At 41.6% G+C, this 19,416-nt stretch overlaps 1 protein-coding gene across 1 annotated transcript; it reads right to left on the reverse strand.

Moving 5' to 3' along the window:
* Positions 1 to 7,210: 7,210 nt before the first annotated feature.
* On the reverse strand, positions 7,211 to 19,416 carry MFSD4B (major facilitator superfamily domain containing 4B). Its single transcript, XM_055535174.1, is given in 5 exon segments — positions 7,211 to 13,062; positions 13,064 to 14,274; positions 15,769 to 15,885; positions 17,194 to 17,362; positions 19,037 to 19,416. Coding segments are annotated over 5 exon segments (1,737 nt in total). The 5' UTR covers positions 19,220 to 19,416; the 3' UTR covers positions 7,211 to 13,005.

Below are 19,416 nucleotides of genomic sequence, written 5' to 3' on the forward strand. Positions count from 1 at the left end.
CGACCTGATGGACATGGGTTTGGGTAGACTCCGGGAGTTAGTGATGGACAGGGAGGCCTGGCGTGCTGCAATTCATGGGGTCGCAGAGAGTCAGACACGACTGAGGGACTGAACTGAACTGAAGAGAATAAATCCTAAAAGTTCTCATCACAAGAAAAAAAATATGTAACTGTGTGGAGATAGATGTTAACTAAACCTACTGTGGTAATCATTTCACAGTATATACACATATCAAATCATTTTGTTGTACACCCAAAACTAATACAATGTTAAATGCCAGTGATGTCTCAATATCAATTAATCAGAGTGCATTTATTTACGTTCATTTATAGGTATATATAAGATCCCCTGGAGAAGGGAACAGCTACCCACTACAGTATTCTGGCCTGCAGAATTCCATGGACAGAGGAGCCTGGCGGGCTACAGTCCATGGGATCACAAAGAGTCAGACATGACTGAGCGACTTTCTCACACACACACACACACACACACACACACACACACACATACAGGTATACAGAGGGCTTCCTGATGGCTCAAACAGTAAAGAATCTGCTTGCAATCCAGGAGACGCTAGAGCCTTGGGTTCAATCTCTGGGTCAGGAAGATCCCCTGGAAGAGGAAATGGCAAACCCACTTCAGTATTCTTGCCTGGAGAATTTCATGGCTAAAGGAGCCTTACAAGCTACAGCCCATGGGGTCACAAAGAGTCCGACACAATTGAAGCAACTGAGCATACATACACAGGTATATACATAAACACATTTTTATGTTTGCACAGATAAAATCTCTAGCAGGTGCACAAATATAATAAGAATGGTTGTTTTAACAGATCAATGTTAACAATGTTAACAAAGTAACAATGTTAACAATGTTAACAATCAATAGCATTTTTAAATGTACCTCTGTACTGTTTGATTTTATTACTATGCACACATATGACCCACTAAAAACAACTGTATGCTCTTGCTGTTTCTCACTCTTTTGTTGCTGGTGGGCTCCAGTCATCTCAGCTGCTTGGTCAGGTCCAAGGAAGTCCGTCCTTTGCCTGGCGCCTGAGCAGAGAGCTCACCAGGCCTGGTGTGGCTCCCAGTCACACGTATTCTTACTGACTTACCAGGACAACTAAGTGTCCTGTGACCCATAACCCCATTAGCTTAGTTAGGGTGCCCCAACTGGCCTTCCTGGCCACAACAGTTATGGGGGAAAAAAAAACAAACCTCATTATTTCCCTTTTGTACATGGTCGCTTTTCTAAACTAATGAACATTATTTTCTTATTAAAATTCCCCACTGTGGTTGCTTTTTCTTTGGCTGTGTGGTTTGGGAATAATAACAATAGTAGCAAACATTCGTTGTGTGCTTAACTGTGTTCATTTGCTAGGGCTGCCATAAAAACATATCATAAACGAGGTGGTTTAAACAACAGAGATCCTTCCCATTATTCTGGAGGTTCTGAGGGCTGCTTTGCTACGTGGCCTCTCCGTGGCTTGTAGGAGGCCATCTTCTGTGTCTTCATCTGATCTTGCCTCTGTCTCTTCTTCTGATAAAGACATCTGTCATATGGGATTAGTGTACACCCTAATAAACTCATTTCAGTTTAATTGCCTCTCTAAAAGCCCTGTCTCTAGTCACAGTCTAGGATACTGGGGGGCTGGGGGAAGGAGTCAGACTTCAACATCTGCTTGCCTATGAATGCAACCCATGGCACAAGAATAAGCAATGCAGCCCAGGTAATAGGCAGCAGAGTCAGAATTTGAATCCAGGCTCTAGATCATAAGACTCTTCAGCACTATACTGCACATGAATTTTTTTTTCATGTATTCTTCTGGATCCATTAAAGTTTCCCAAAGGAGAGAGAATTAAATGGCTGCTATAGTACACCAACAGAAAAATTCTGCTCCTCCAACAACAACAACAAAAAAATTGCACTCCCCAATGACCATTTCCAGTGGAAGGTACCAGAGGGGCCCTGCCAGTCCTCAAGTGTGTCCTTGTGAACCACAGTCTTTTACCCCATCTTTCCAGCCCAGGGAACCCTTAGGAGCGGGTGGTGTGGTCATTCGGCCCACTCTCACGCCTCACCAAGTTCATGGAAGATGAAATGGGCGTGCAAGGATCAACCAAGCCCCTGCTTCCTCATGAAAGCCTTAGGGACCCTGTGATGACCGGCGTTGGGCGTCAAAGTCAGTTATGCTTGAAATCCCATCTGGCCCAATGCCGAGGCTTCCAGAGGTTTTGGTTTATGATGAGCCAGAAAAGGCCAAGCTTTGCCCACAGTCCCTGGCACGAGGCAAAGGTACAAGAGGATCCCCGTGCAGAGTGAAGTGCACAGCTGTAAACTGGGCCACTGAAAGCAGAGCCAGCAGGGGTCACATAAGGACACCCAGAGTGTCCCCTACAACTGCTCCCACAAGACAAGGGAGAACGTGGTCATTTAGTTTCTCTCAGCTTAAACGTCCCACTTTAAAAAAATATCCTTTTCTAAGACCCCCATAAAGGATGAAGGGGATAAGGAAGCTGTGTATACCTGAATCACAATCCAAGTTTCAAGTATTTAACCAAACCATCACCACAGTGGTTTTAAACAAGTTAAGAAATAGGCAGTCTTTCACCTGCTGGGCCCTGTACAGAGGAAGCAAGGAGAGGTAGCCCAGCTGCTGCCTGATGTGCAATTTGAAAATCTCCTTTCCTTTCTGAAACAGAGACATCCCTGCCATCCTCTTAATTAGGGAAGCATTGATATCATTCAAGCAAAACATTAAAATTTGCAGCTTTGTCTAGTCAAGGCTATGGTTTTTCCAATAGTCATGTATGAATGTGAGAGTTGGACTGTGAAGAAAGCTGAGCGCCAAAGAATTGATGCTTTTGAACTGTGGTGTTGGAGAAGACTCTTGAGAGTCCCTTGGACTGCAAGGAGATCCAACCAGTCCATTCTAAAGGACATCAGCCCTGGGTGTTCTTTGGAAGGAATGATGCTAAAGCTGAAACTCCAGTACTTTGGCCACCTCATGCGAAAGGTTGACTCATTGGAAAAGACTCTGATGCTGGGAGGGATTGGGGGCAGGAGGAGAAGGGGACGACAGAGGATGAGATGGCTGGATGGCACCACTGACTCGATGGACATGAGTCTGAGTGAACTCCGGGAGTTGGTGATGGACAGGGAGGTCTGACGTGCTGCGATTCATGGGGTCGCAAAGAATCGGACACGACTGAGTGACTGAACTGAACTGAATAGCTTCTTTGGTGGACTTGTAAGGTTAGCGATTATGTCATAAACTTCTTAAGAGGAGCTGAAGGGCCAAAAATGTTAGATGTCATCAGAGATTCTAGATGTCATTTCTAAAATATCCATGTGAAGTGAAAATAAAATACTATTCCCATTTTAGGAGCCAATACACTATCACACACATTTTGGAGCACTCATAATCTAAACTCTAGAAATACTCTTGACTAATTTCTGGAGAGATACCAAACTCATTTTTAAAAATTCATGAAATAAGACACAAATTTTATCTTTAACCAGTATCAGTGTTTATTTACATCAATATTTTACTAAAACAAGCTTTTACATTGTACAAAGTCATATAAACAGTGAGCAGGCTTAAATCCAAATGTAATAAATCTACAAGTTTACCACTCCTCCTCCATTAAGCCCCCCAAATCAAAAGTGACTAGCAAAAACCTGTCTAGAAGGGCAACTGCCAAAAGAGCCGGGTTTGGTTTTTGTGGGGACAGAATTTCAACCAGTACTGATTATTCCCTTTAACTGACCAAGCAGCAGCGGCAATAACACGAAATGTCAGAGCTTTTCGGAGAAGGCAATGGCACCCCACTCCAGTACTCTTGCCTGGAAAATCCCATGGATGGAGGAGCCTGGTAGGCTGCAGTCCATGGGGTCTCTAAGAGTCGGACATGACTGAGCGACTTCACTTTCACTTTTCACTTTCACGCATTGGAGAAGGAAATGGCAACCCACTCCAGTGTTCTTGCCTGGAGAATCCCCCAGGGACGGGGGAGCCTGGTGGGCCACCGTCTATGGGGTTGCACAGAGTCGGACACGACTGGTGAGAGCTTTTCCTTTCCATTTCTCCTTCAGAGAAAGTACACAGGATTTCAAGCATCCATAAAAGAAACATGATGTAACCAAGCTGTAAATCACCCTTTAAAAATCATTGCAACAAGTTTAGAAGTTTCAGTTCTCTGCATTGATAAAAGCAGCAGTTCTCAACCTCTACTGCACATTACTTTAGGGGGTACTTTCAAAAATATCAACATTCAGGCCCCACTTCACACCAATTAAATTCTTATTTAAGTGAAAAGGCTGGCATCAGTAGATTTTGAACACTGTTAGCTGATTCTAACAGCAGTTAGGGTTAAAAAAAACACTGGAGCAAAATGGCTGATCTCTTGGCCAGGGGAACAAGAATACATGCTGCAATTACGTTTTTCCTTCAGGCTGTTTTTCCTCCTGGAGTTTGTGGGTTTTGGAGGGTGTAAAAGCAAAATGTCACTTTGCCCTGCTTCTATATCCTTATCACAGTCTGCACACACTCCCTCTGCCCCTCACCAAGATAAAACCAAAGTAACAGGGTCACCTAACTGGCTCTGATCTCAGAAACAATAAAACCACAAACATTTCCCATAAGCCTGGACTCCCTAACAAAGCAACTCTATCCCTGGCTTTTGCTGCACTGGTATCTGAAGACTTGTCACAATCTCTATGAATATGTCACGACCTCTTATAAATATATGCAGGCTTCCCTGATAGCTCAGTTGGTAAAGAATCTGCCTGCAGTGGAGGAGACCCCGATTCAATTCCTGGGTTGGGAAGATCCCCTGGAGAAGGGAAAGGTTACCTACTCCAGTATTCTGGCCTGGAGAATTCCATGGACTCTATAGTCCATGGGGTCACAAAGACTAGGATGCGACTGAGCGACTTTCACTTCACTTTCTATGAATATGATAAATATGTGGGAGAGTTTACTGCTTTTCCATTATGAACAGACTAACGCAAACTTGGAAACTTTGGTACATGTTGCTTTTCTCCTTAAATAATTGTGTTTCTACTTAGCAAGCCAGTCCTTCTCTTTGAGGTAAACGTTTCCTTTCCTAAATGCTTCTGTCTCTGAGCTTATCTTCACTAAGAGTAAAGGCCCAAAGAGTACGTGGACCCAGAACTCGGTAATCCCCACCTAAGGAAAGAAACTTCTCAAGTGAATGAGAACCAGCTCAGTTAACCCATAGGTGTTTGAAGCTGTGACCCAAGATTCCAGTTCAACCAGAAATGTGTCCTTTGGCTCCTCTGAACGATTCCCGAGGTGTCAGAGTCCCCTGCTGCCGCTTTCTGCAGCAGGTTTTCACTGTATTCACCTCAACTGCACTGTGCTAAATCATTTTTATAAAGCTCTAAATCAAGAATCACTCCAGAGATTACATGTAGAAATACTGGAAATGAACAGACAAAAACGTACACCAAGGAAACAAGAGCCTGGCTCTTGTCAATACTGACTTTTCCAGAACTGGTAAAACCCTTTACAATAGGCTTTACTGATGCTTCAGCTAACAAAGACTGTCATGGCAAATCTTACTTGAAATAGTCAAGCGTAAGCTCGATGCCAGCAAGGATCCCACCTGGCTTGTCCTCTGCTATATTCCCGCCGCAGATTACCGAGCACAGTAAATGCTCAGCACATGCGTGCTTAGTCGCTTCAGTCATGTCCGACTCTGTGACCCTATGGTCCACAGCCCACCAGGCTCCTCTATCGAAGGGATTCTCCAGGCAAGAATACTAGAATGGGTTGCCGTGCCCTCCTCGAGGGGACCTTCCCAACCCAGGGGTCTGACCTGCATCTCTTACACCTCCTGCATCAGCAGGCAGGCTTATCATCACTAGCGCCACCTGGGAAGCCCAAATGCTCAGTAGATACCTGCTAAATGACTAAAATGTTTAGACTTGGAAATTTTTCTGGTTCACGGAGATTAGAGCTTTAATAAGATCTCTTGCAAGCTGGGAATCCTCTTTTCTCTCTCTTAAGTACACACGCTACCCTATTAAGAGAGAGCTTTTGTCCTTGACGGAAATCATACAGTTCACTACCAACCTTGTCTAATAAGCTCCTCAAAAAAGATCTACCATTGGATGTGACTGTTTTTCCAATTTTGATTCAAAACATGAACCAGACCATCTCCCTAGAGCCTGACAATTTGTATCCCATTCGGGCATCTGCTAGCAAATATCCAATAAACCCAGCACTACCCCAGGTACAGAGCAGACAGGGGAACTTCCTTTTTGGTTGTGACAGTGCCCATATCAGAGCAGCAGGGAGAGAAGTGTCAAGATGGCCACTGTCTGGATGGGGGCAACAGGCACCGACCCAAGAGAGGCCAAGTAACGGGCTGGTCAACAACTCCTGAGGCCAGGCTCTGCCCAGTAAGGACAAGAGAAGCTACTCAAGTCAGTCAGACAGGTTTCCTCTGGAATTTGGACTAGAGATACACAGAGGATGGGCCTAAGGGAGGAGGAACAGGGAGAAGTTCCACCGACAGGCAGAACTGCTTTGAGAAAGAGGCAGATAGCAGCCTGGCCCCAGCACCGGGCCCATTCCAGCCCATGGCTCCTGACCACACACTATCTCTTCCAAGGTGGCCAGGGGGAGTCTCTATGTTTCCAAACAAAGGAGAACATGACTCGAGACTAGCCATTTAGCAGAAAACGGGGATCAAAATCCCTAAATACATGATAACGATACTTGGTACTCCAAGGACAGGAGAGGAAGTTTCATTAATACTTAGTCTACAGTGCCTAGCACAAAGTAAGCTCGCAGTGTAAGCTTAGTGACCGAACAAAGACTGGAAGCAGAAATAACAAAACTGTGAGGTAGATACCTGACATTTAAGTTCATTTACTCAGGGTGTGGGTGATACTAAGCTAATTATAATGCACCAAAAGCCTGCCTAGAGTTTGAAGCAATAGTGTTTCCCTCTTCCTAGTGGATTAGAATAATATCTAAGCAGAATAATAAAAATAAAGCACCCCTCAAAATTAAAACCAGAATCATCATATGATTCATCAATTTCACTTATGGGGATATACCTAAAAGAATGAAAAGCAGAGACTAGAGGACTTACTGTATCGCACAGGGAACTATACTCAATATTTCATAATAATCTATAAGGGAAAATGTCTAAAAAGAACACAGACACATGTATATATTTATATATATCATATTTATATAATATACATACAACTGAATCACTATGCCGTACACTTCAAACAACATTGTAAAATCAACTATACTTCAATATTTAAAAATTAAAAAAGCAGGTATTTGTACATCAATGTTCACAGCAGCATTATTCACAACTGCCAAAAGGTGGAAGCAAAGCATGTAGCCATCAACATATAAATAGGTAAACAAAATATGCATACAACAGAGTATTGTTTATTTCTACAAAGGAAATTCTGACACATTTTGCAATAAGATGGACCTTGAGGATGTTACACTAAATAAAATAACCTGGTCATAAAAAGGCAAACACTGTTTGTATCCACTTATATGAGGTACTTAAGAGCGGTCAGACACTCAGAGACAGAAAGTAGAATGATGGCTGTCAGGGGCTGGAAGGAGGGTGGAATTGGCGAGTTTCTGTTCAATGGCTTGAGAGTTTCAGTTTTGCAAGATAAAAAATGTTCTGCAGATGATGGCAATGATGCCCTTAATGCCACTGAACTGTACACTTAAAAATGGTTAAAACGATAAACTTTGTTATGTGTATTTTATCACAACTAAAAAGGATTAAAAAAAAGAAAAGAAAGCACCTTATTAATCACAATAAATTGTTCAGAAGCTAGAAAGCCTAACCCCTTAAGCTACTCATGTCATCTTACAACTTCAGAACATTTCTCCAGGCCATCCATTAACTAACATTACCAAATGCATCAAAGGCAAACTGCAATAATTTAGAGATCAGAAACTGAGGCATTCTGCAATTAAAAATATAAGTCAAAAGGAAGACAGGAGATAATAATAAGAATCAATAGTCACAGTGCAAGAACCTAAGGGATCCTCCTTGTTGTTGTTGAAGAATTAAAAGAAATAAAAAGGGCAGAAATACAGGACAAGAGAAGACATAATTACAATTACCACAGGAAAATGTTGGAAAATAAAGAACAATTCTCTTTGATTGTAAAAATTCAGTGCTGTACAGTTTTAAATCATTAAATATGAAACTATTTAAACCTAAATAAAAAATCCAACTCAGGCTCAACCTAGCTCAAATGCCAACTGGCCAAAGTGCATTAAAGGAGAGAGCTTTAATATTCCTTCTGACAACCAAGTCACCAGCTTTGGTTTGCTTCTTTTATACCCAAGGAAACCAACACCTTCTCTTTTAGATCACCAGGTCTTTCTTAAATGCCATAATTTATATTACGCCATTTGACAAGGTATCTATCACAACCTTCTGACCCCAGACAGTAGTTAATCAATCTCTAGAACAACAGGAAATAAAGCCTTCCTGGAAATATCTTGTGTGATGACTTGTTTGACGCTTTGTTTCTCCCACTGGACCTGTGCTATCTACATACAGCAGCCACTGGCCAATGCAGATACTTGACAGTACTGCATTAGAGGTAAGTTCCATGAAGGCAGGAAATTTCTGATTTTTCACCAGTGTACATCTCCCACAGAAACTACCAAACAAGAGGCATTCGATAACATGTGAAATAAATATTCAACAGCTAATGCAGCAAATGGAGAGGACTGAAGAGAACTCAGTCTTAGAATAGTGTATACAAATGGAGGGGGTTCACGGGGACTATAGACTCCCAGAGATTTAGGGTATACAAATGGAGGGGGTTCATGGGGACTATAGACTCCCGGAGATTTAGATTTATTTAGAAAACCTAAAAGAAAACAAATGAAATTCCCAACAGTAGCAGCAAAGAATTTAACATTCCCAAAAAGTGGACCTTGCTACCCAAAGTGTGGTCGACCCATGGGCCAACAGCACCTAGGAGCTTGTTAGAAATGAAGAATCTCAGTCCCTAACCCAGTCCAACTAAATCAGAATCTGCATTTTAAGAAGCAATTCTAATGCACGTTAAAGTATGAGAAGCACCCATCTATTTCTCTATCTTTCCAAACTGAGCAAGTATTCTTCACTCAGCAAGTTTGAAAAAAACACTGCCCACAACTACATGTAAATCGACAATAACCTTCATAAAAATTTCAATTTAAAAGAACAACTGTAACAAACTTTGAAATCACACAGTAAGCTTTTCTGTATCCCTTCCCTATCACCTCTACCCCTGTGCTACATCCCCACACTGTAAGAAAATATCAGACACACACAGCATCTGTGGGCTCCACATACAAACATATACACACGCACACATTCACAACAAAACATTACAAATGCATATTATGAACCAGGGCACCCAACAAACACAAGGGACCCCAGAAGACTATATCTACTTTCACTAAGAATTTTAAGCTCTATTTTAGTAATAATTTTTAAGTGGCAGGATTGAATGCTACATTGCTATAATAATATAAAAGTTCTGGTTATGAGAAAACTATCCTGATTATTCAATAAATCTACTTGAAACAAAATCATTTTACATGGAATCTGGGTCTCACATTTTTCAGGGGTGTGTTGATACTCTCTTTCTGTTCTTAATAAATTACAACTATTCAAACTAAAAACCAGTCCACCAAATGTAGTATCAATACATTCTAGACATAAAATTCAAGTTGTTTCTGATACTTTATCTGGAAGAAGGAAATTTTTTTTACCCCTTTACCCTTGTCTTGGGAAACTAAGCTGACTAGAAATGTAAGAACTTTCTAGGTATTTAGGAATATGATTTCATTTGTCCGTTAAAAATTTTAGGTACTTCCCTAATCTTCTACCATGACCTTTTTTATACCTTCATATATAATAAAAAATTATTTTAAGATTTTTCTTTAAAAAATAACAGGGATTGAAAAATGCTCTCAAAGTCTTCTTGGACTTTACTATGAAAATACAATTAGACCAAAACTTATGAATTTCCCTCATATTAAGCTGCATTTGAACTGGTTAAAAAGTACACTGGAAAAGAGCACAAACTAAAATCTCAAGGGAAAAAGCCTAATTCTGAGTTAGGTTTATTGGCCTGGTCTATAGGGAGTTTTCCATTCCTGCACTAGAACATTCAGTAGGTTGTATCTATTATCACTTTTGGTGACTACTGAAGGATTTTTCCCCAGCTAAAGTTTTCTGGCTCCCTTGAGTGTTGCAGACACTTGAGTATAGCAGACACACCCTAAGGTGACCCCCAATAATCAGATACATCCATATACTATCCTCTTCCCTAGAGTTTGGACAGACTCTGAGACTTCCTTCTGGTCTACAAAATCTGGCAAAAGGGACAGGATGTCACTCCCATGATTACACGGTATCATTAAAAACCCCAGCTCAGTCGGCTCCAGTGAGATTCTCCTGCTGGCTTTGAAGAAACAAGCTGCCATGCTTCGAAAGAATCTATGAGAGGGCCACATGGGAGGTCCTAGCAATCGAGACAGGTGCCTGCTGACAGCCAGGAAAAAAAAAAAAATGGAGATCTCAGTCTACTGCCTCAAGGAACTGAATTACTGTCAAAAACCACACAGCGTAGAAGGGAAGTCCAAGCTCGACAAAGCACAGCTCTTTCAACAGCCTGACTGCAGCCCATGAGATCCTGAGCAGAGAACCAACCCAGTGAAGTCATGCCCAAATTCTTGACTCAAGAAAACTGTGAGGTTAAAGAAATAAAAGGTCTGTTGTTCTAAGCTGTTAAATTTGTGATACAATAATTTGTTACTCAGAAATAGAAAACTTCGGTATTGGTTACTTGAGTATCGGCAGACACTTATTTAACTATGAACTGATTATTAGGATGAAGGCTAATTCCTGGAATTGTACTGTCTTATCTTTCCAATATGGAAATACATTATCAAACTTTAACAATCCCTATAATCTCATATGGCCATTCACATTTTGGTTTGTGGAATTCTAATGCATTTTTCATGGATTTCCAAGTTTTCTACCATGTTCTTATTCCCTTCTTTCTCTGAGTTGCACTTCTACCCTTTAAATGTCGATGCCACAGGTTGAATCCCTATTCTGGCAAGCTGCCCAGATGCCAAACAGTTGCTACTGCCTACACTCCAACAACCTGAGAAAGGGCAGTAAGTGGAGCAGACCTAATCTCCAAGTTCTAGCTAAGAGAAAAGGATAGAATAAAGAAAGCAAGAAGAATAGGCTTTTCACTGTTAATTTCTCCACCAGCTATCTCCAAAACTGTCAGATTGTTAAAATGACCAATAACGGACAGTGGTCGAGAAAGGTACTATTTTCCACTTATGAAAAAACAAAGGCAAATTTACAGAAATTAGTTAAAAAGTAGACATACTGCAACCAAGTAGAAATTAGGTATTATTCAGCACAAAATGTGCTAAGAAGAAGTGAACAAAATCTGTCATCAATGCCAGTCATTTATCAAAGGATACCCCACGCCAGATTTGCCATGCTCACGATCCCTCTTAAGCCCCCAAGCCACTTTCAAATCATTACTTTGATTTCCGAGATATTTCGAACTCAGGGAGGAGGAGGTCCAGAGGCCTGACACAGGTATTCCAATCGCTGGAAAAGACTGTGTCTCACGGCTAATTAAATTAGCAGTCTAACTTACAGAGCTTACAATGTGACTACCAACTAGACTCCATAAGGAGCAACTCCTGCAACAGCAGACTCATCCCCAGATTGTCACTGAGGTAACCAAAGGGCCACAAGAGACCCCGTGCACAGCCCTACTACTAACATAGCAACTCTGAAACAGCTTTAAAAACTGCAGCAAGGCATCTCCAAATCCTGTGTGAACACAGAGAAAATGAACATATAAAAATAACTTCTCTTCTTAAAATGTCTGTAAAAATAGTACAATCTCCATCATTGAATGAATCACTGTATTCACTGAAACTAAGACACTGATTGTAAAATGCAACATTACTTTATAGAAGTATATGGGAAAAAACTCAATTTTGTCACATTAAATGACCACTGATTTTAACACATACTTTGATTTCAGAGATGTTAAAAATGTGGAAAAAAAAAAGGTGCATCTCAGCATCAATGACATAGTGCTAAAAATGCACTCCTCATAATTATTCAAATAAAGTATTAAATAGAGTCTCTTACATTGACGTTATTCATAATCAGTAGCACATTCTTAAAGCTATTCATTTTTTTTCACTTCTCATTTGAAATGACGAATGGAGTGGCACTTATGTTCATTTCTGACAGACACCTTGCACAAAATGTAAAAATGAGGGATTCCCATTTGAAAGTCATCTCACTTTCATTAGAGACCCAGACCAGGAGATGAGATAAACAAGGCCTACATAAGTCATATGACTGAGTACAGGGCCAGACTAGGAAGCAGCAGTGGAGGTTTGAAGCCAGGTTTCCAGCACCTGTTCTCTGCTCTCTTCATAAAAATCTGAAAACAATAGTAATTACCATGTTTTGATCCAACACTACAGAGTAAAACAATTAATAGAAATCTCTGTTCATTTTCAAAGATGTCTCTTTATGAAACGATTCTCAACTTCCCTGGCAGAATACTGATGACAGAGAATTTGTTTGGCTAACCGATTCAACTACTAAACAGTTTTGCTTTATCTGAATGGCACACCCAACTTCTCAAAAACAAATGCCTTCTCTGCATGCTCTGAGGAGGGGTGAAGGCCATAAAATATCACCTACTCAGCCACATGCCACCAAACACTAGCCTCACAACAGGATCCTGCTGTATGAGATCACTGGTTCTTTATGAAAGGCTCTGGGGATTACAGAACATTTCAAAACTTTTTAGCATTTGCTATACTCGGACCTGGAAATTGTGATCCTCAAAGCTTGTTACAAATATACTATGCTTTGCTCTGACTGGCCTCCTTAGAACTGGTGATTATTTGAAGAGTCAGTAAATAATCCATCCTCTCAAAGCATTAGTCCCTTTTGTCCTGGTTTCTTGCAAGGTAATTCACAGGGGAGTTGCCAGTATTAACTGGAGAGGATTCAAACATTAACACATTTGAGTAGGAATGGTTGGGGACTTCAGCTGTAGTCTCCATCAAAATATTTCTAGATGTCTCTATTACAGAATTCCTCATTGTATCATTCATTTCAATCACTTCAAAGTCCATTTCATTCCATTTTTCTGCATCATCTTCTTCATTCTCTTCCTCATAGTCATTGAGCCCAGAGCTAGAAAGCAGAGCTTTCTGGTCCTCACTTTTCCTGTGTTCTTTTCGCTGACGATCAAGCGGCAAGGTGGCTAATTTGTACAGTACAGGAAATAAAATAGCAGTGGCTATTGATGACCCTAAAGAGGTGTACAAAACTAGAGGCAAATCAGGGTATTTGCCATGAAGAATTCCAATTACTGCAGGAATAGCCATTTCTCCTAGGGCGGCACCAACTACAAAAAATGCTGCAGCTTTCCCATGGATGGTCGTGTACTGCTCAATCCAAGACACTCCACTGGGGAACGTGGTTGCCATTGAGGCCCCATACACTGAAGTCGCTATCCAGAGACAAACTGGGCTCTTGTTGAAAAGCACCAGAAATAAAGATGAAGTCAGGCTGCCAATGTTGCTCAGCACAATCATGGTTCCAGGTTGTAAACATGTAGCAAAAAAGATTGCCATGCCCCTGCAGGCTGCAAAGGTCCCCCAGAAGATGGAGTTCAACCCGGCCGCTTCACTTTCTTTCATGCCAGCATGGGTGGTTGCAAATGAGAAAACATAAGAGCCATATGTTACCTCAGCTCCAACATAAAAAAAGAAGAACAGGAAAAGGAGACAGAGAAGGGCATTGTGGTATTTGGCTCTTCGAAACCTTTGAGCAGATGCTCTTGCTTTTTCTTGCTTTGAGCTTTTCTTTAAAAACAGAGCGAAAAAAAAGAGAGCAACTACAAAAATGTAAGTACCGATAACAGCGTAAGCCCACAGCAAATTCATATCGTCAGGTATTCCAAATAGAGATTCTGAGTCAGCTTCAGGTGATTGGTTGAAGGCAGATTGGTTAAAGTCAGCCTCTGTTCGGTTTTCAGCAGACACTGTCGTGCCCAATGCCAATTTAGCCAGCAGTGGAGCCAAAAAGGCACCTAGGGCAAAGCTGAAGTGTAAGGCCTGCATGTGCGGGGCTCCTTTGTCCCCCCAAATAGCCAAGATTAGGACGTTACCACCTATCAATGAAAGATTGAGAATGGTTTAATTATAGTAACTTGACAAAAAAGAAAAAAGTTCATTACTATCAGAAAGAAATATTTTACATGGCACAAGAATTATAATATTCTAAGTTATCAACTGTGGCAACTAAGTCAATTCTACGATTAGTCCTTATGACTAAGTCAATTCTAACTCACCAACACTACCAAGAAACTCTCAGCACTAGAACCTCACACACTCACAAATGGAATTCTATAATCTAGTAAAGCACTGTCTCCTAGCGCTAAGTACATTAGCCCAAGGGCTTTGAATACTGTGAACAGCCTGATGAAAAAGACTCTGATGCTGGAAAAGACTGAAGGCAAAAGGAGAAAAGTGCAGCAGAGAATGAGATGGTTAGATAGCATCACCAACTCAACGGACATGAATTTGAGCAAACTCTGGGAGATAGTGGAGGTCAGAGGAGCCTGGTGTGCTGCAGTCCACGGGGTCACAAAGAGGTGGACACAACTCAGAAACTGAACAACAATAATACCAGGCACAGAGGGGTGGGGGTAGGGAAGGATATTTATAGTTACTTACGTCTAAATGTTTTAAATATATATTATCAGATAGTAGCCAAATGACTGGATTTTTCTATACTGGAAATCAGTAGCCACTTGAGGAAAATTACTTATGTATACAGCAGGGGCAAAACACATATTCCGAACCCTGACCATGACAGGATTCTGTCCGTTACAAGAACAAGTAACAGGATGCCTTCTAACATCTGCGGTCATCCTGCAGGTATCTACAGGGTGAGGACGAGAAGCATCAAGTATGATATTTTTTTTCTTTCTTTTTAATAGATTTGCACATAAACATACAATTCTATCCTGTAATTTCACAACCAAATTAAGCCCAAAGTAAAAAATATTTCTCCAACCTATCAAATACCAAAGAAGAGGTGGAGAAAGTTGGCTTTAGGGGGGAACGAATGTCACATACATTATTTAGTACATTTTAAAAAATAAAGATACATGAGGGCAGCAACTTTTGAGAGAAAAGGAAAAGGGAAATAATACACAACACAGGTTTCTTAGTTTGAAAGGCAGAGTGCATTTTAAATTGGAGAGCTGCTTCTATGTTTTCTCAGCCATATAATGATTCCAAACTTGGTTTCATCTATTAATTCATCAATTCTTGCCACATTACAATGATAAAGACCTAGCCCAACTGAAAGCCTGCTCGTCTGCATTGTAAACACCCACACCGGGGCCCCTCTCCTCTTTGGATATTGTAAATCAACAAACTGTCAAAGAACAAAACCCTCTGAATTCACTCTGTGGTTGGCTGCTCAAAAACAGGCACTCTACCTGGCAAGAAGGGTGGTACTGAATGGGAGACCCCATGAAAAACACAGCAGGTCAGAGTCATTTTAGGGGACAGTGCAAGTGACGATTTAATATCAGCTGCTCTTTTTCTAGTAGAAAGACGCTACTCCCAGAGACGATAATGAAGGGCTCACTAACCTGTATCCAGAATGCCAATTGAAACACCGAAGGTGGACATCATGACGATCAGTAACACTGCGGTCTTACAAAATGGAACAAGATAGAGACCAACTGTGGTAGCGAACATTGACACCCCTGAGAAAAAAGGTCAAAGTCAGCTATGAAAAACACTGTTTATGGCAAAGGGTCATGGATGAAGTCAACATCATAAAAACTCTCAAAAATGCAAAACAGGTCAAATTAAAATTGAGTAATGAGCAGAGGAAAGGTTCCGCTTCTATGCAGTTATTTCATTTAAAAGCTTCTATCATCTTTATGACTATAAAGTTTAAGCTATTCTAATATTACTGTAACTAGAACTGTAACTAGTATACTTCTAGTACTGCTAATAATCAAAACATACATTATTCCACAAGGCAAAATTTTATAGCCAAACAGCTCAAAAATTATTTATTTTTAACAACCTAAACAGATTTTTAGATAAAGGTAAAAAATTAAATGCAATTACTACAGCAGTTTGTAGTAGAAATGTACTAAACAGTGGCGCTAGTGGTCAAGAATCTGCCTGCCAATGCAGGAGACACAAGAGACATGGGTTCAATCCATGGATCAGGAAGATCCCCTGGAGCAGGAAATGGCACCCCACTCCAGTATTCTTGCCAAGAAAATTCCAAGGAGAGAGGAGCCTGGTAGGCTACAATCCATGGTAAGCACATAGAGTCAGACACAACTGAACAACTGAGCATGCAGCACAAACAGATTTGTTTGAAGACTAGGGAGGGAAATGTAAGAAATACATTCTTTCAACCCACTATGGAAATCAGAGGGATTATTTACTCATTCATCAACAAGAGTAATTATCTCCTTCCAAAGCAGTTTTGTCACATTAATCCAGATTTTCTCTAAACATGTCAATTTATCCAAAAAAGAGTAAGTTAAAAGCTTTGCTATCTATTTTGAGAGTGAGGTGTAGAGGCCTGGGTTGATCATTCACAAGGAGCAGCTGGGACAAAAATTTAGCATTCATCATTTCACCCACCATCCCCTCCCACCTTTGTTCTCAGCCCAGTATCTAGTCTGGGCAGGTCTGAGGAGTTTATTCTCATCTATGGCCCCAGAAGATCTGCCCTAAACACTGACAAACAGAGCTCTTTAAACAACTGGCATGTGATCCAGCAGTGGTATCTAGACCACAGTGAAGGTCAGGAGGGCTAAGGATTGCTAACACACTAGGACTAATATAAGTTTCCAGAGGCATCCAGCCCAGATTCCAAGCAACTGCCAAGATGAGAGCAGGCAGCAGAGGAACCTGGCTTCCAGTGAGGATGCCTAAACACTACTTTTAAGCTGTCAACCATTCTGCAAGCCAGTATGTTTCATATTTAAAAGCAAGCTGTAAATTCCTTGAAAGTCTCAAAGAAGCTGAAACTGTCGTTTACTCACCCAAAAGGAGAAAATGATTCATACTGTCGAAAAGAACTCCACCAATCACAGAGCCACCCAGGTATCCAAAGGCACGGCCCACAAAAATTAGAGAAAGACTGCTGATGTTGCGGTTCACATTCGTTGCCAAGTCTTGAAACGTGGGTCCCAGTATAGCAACACTCATCCCCTAAAATTCAAAAAGACAGAAGGTTTTATTTACAATCATTAAAATAATGTATATGAATGTGGTAGCTTTTTTCACTATAAAAAGGGAGGAGGGGACTTCAACGGACGGTAGGAGATTAAGTCCCACAGTTAAATTCATAATATACTACTAGTGCTACAGACTATTTCTGGTGTGTCAAATCCTATGGTTTTTCTCATCCTGACAACTCTCAAACTGAACTTAAAAAAAATTAATTCTTTTAGCTTTTTGGTGCAATTATGTTTCCGTTTTGAACAATACCAGAAAAGACTACAGTATTTCTATTAACAGTAAAATGTAACATTAAAAAACGTTTTTGAAAGTTTTAAGTAGTCTGAAACACATTGCATGCACAAATAACACAAGAATTGTGATGCTAAAAATTTACGTTTTCAAGCCATCAAAATAGTATCCCATTTTTGATGCTGTTAAAACAGCAGAACTTCTGGATGTACATAGGGTCCTTCTTTAAAATTATACGTATAAAATATGCAAGAGAGAAACAATTTGAACGTTTCCCAATCTACATTTTTCTTCAAGAAAACCAAAGCCTCAGGGGTACAGTCTGTAAGGCTTTCTTAAACAATATTACATACACCTGCATGCAACAGATTTAAAAATAAAATTTTATTCAAAGACATGTAACTTTAGCAAAAACTAGGGGCTGCATTTGGCTTTCACAGGAAATTCGTTGGACACTTAAAAAAATGTTTCCAATCGGTGTACATTTCAAGAATAAGTGATTCTAATTGCATGACTCTGCCCCAAACGCTTGGATGTAGCCCCTCCCCAGCCGCGGGCACAGGCACAGAGCTAGCGACTAATACATGAAGGGAAGGCAGTGCCCCAGCTATAACCAAATAAGTCCCACCTGCAACGCATTTAACAGGACGAGGAACGGCGTTTGCATTGACTTTTCTTCAAACACAAATACTCTAAGAATCACCTGTGCCTCAGGGAAAGATATTAAGTGGCCAGAAGTGACAGCTCAGAGAACTCACCCTCCCAACTCCCCAAGACCCATATTTAAGACAAGCTACTAAGGGAAGTTTTCTGGAATAAAGTAACCGCCTTATTCCAGAAAACGACGGCCAAGACGTTTGGCAAAAGGCTAAACTAGCCTTGCACTTTGTTCTAGGAAAAACATTCAAGGATCAGAAAATTTGTTTTACGTAAGATTGTAGGCAGACTAGGAAACATTATTCCTGGCTCAACCACTTAACCGGCTGTGTGGTCCGAAAAAGTCACTCTTCCTGCGTGGGTCTATTTTCCCATTTGCAAGAATAAGGGGTCAATTCAGTCAAACGAAGACGAGAACCCAATAAAGCAGCTTTGTGCAATAATTTGGGGTTGGGTGAGCGGCTGTAGACCTGGCGACCCCTCTTGCATTCCCCTGACCCCACAGAGGAGAGGTAGAAAGGTTTGCTGGAACTGCATAACATTATATATTACGAAAATCTATTTTACACTTGACAATATTTCTCGAAAATCGTAATTGTGCCCATTTTACAGACTGCAAAACTGAGGCTCGGGCAGATGGATGAGCCCAAGGTCACAGAGTCTGCAAGCGGCGGAGACAAGAGATCAGAAGGCCGCGTTCTCTGCAGAACGTCTGCCCTCGTCTCGGTTTGGGAGGGTTCCAGCCCCGGCTCTCACCAGCCCCAGGAAGGCGGCACACAGGAGGACGGTGATGAACCAGCGCAGCATGCTGTCTGCCCGGCCGCTCCTCCGGGAGCCCACCACTGCCTCCGGCTCATTCTCCGCCGGGGCCTCGGCCTGGAGAAGCCGCTGCCCGGCAGCCGGGACCCCGGCCCCACAGGGTTCCAGTTCCAGCTCCATCGTGGCGGCTCCCGAGCAGCGGTCTCGCTACCGCTCGGCTTCTCAGCGGAGCCTCGGGAACTCGGCACCCTGCCCGGGCCTCGTGCCTCCAAAGCCTGCGGTCCCGGCTGGCGCCACCTCCCCGGGGGTGGCCCTAGTCCGGGCGGAGGAGTCGAACTTTGGGACGCGCCGGCCGTCGCAGGCTGCGGCCGCGCGCC

Source organism: Bubalus kerabau, chromosome 9 (genome assembly GCF_029407905.1).
Source record: "Bubalus kerabau isolate K-KA32 ecotype Philippines breed swamp buffalo chromosome 9, PCC_UOA_SB_1v2, whole genome shotgun sequence".
Lineage (NCBI taxonomy): Eukaryota > Metazoa > Chordata > Mammalia > Artiodactyla > Bovidae > Bubalus > Bubalus kerabau.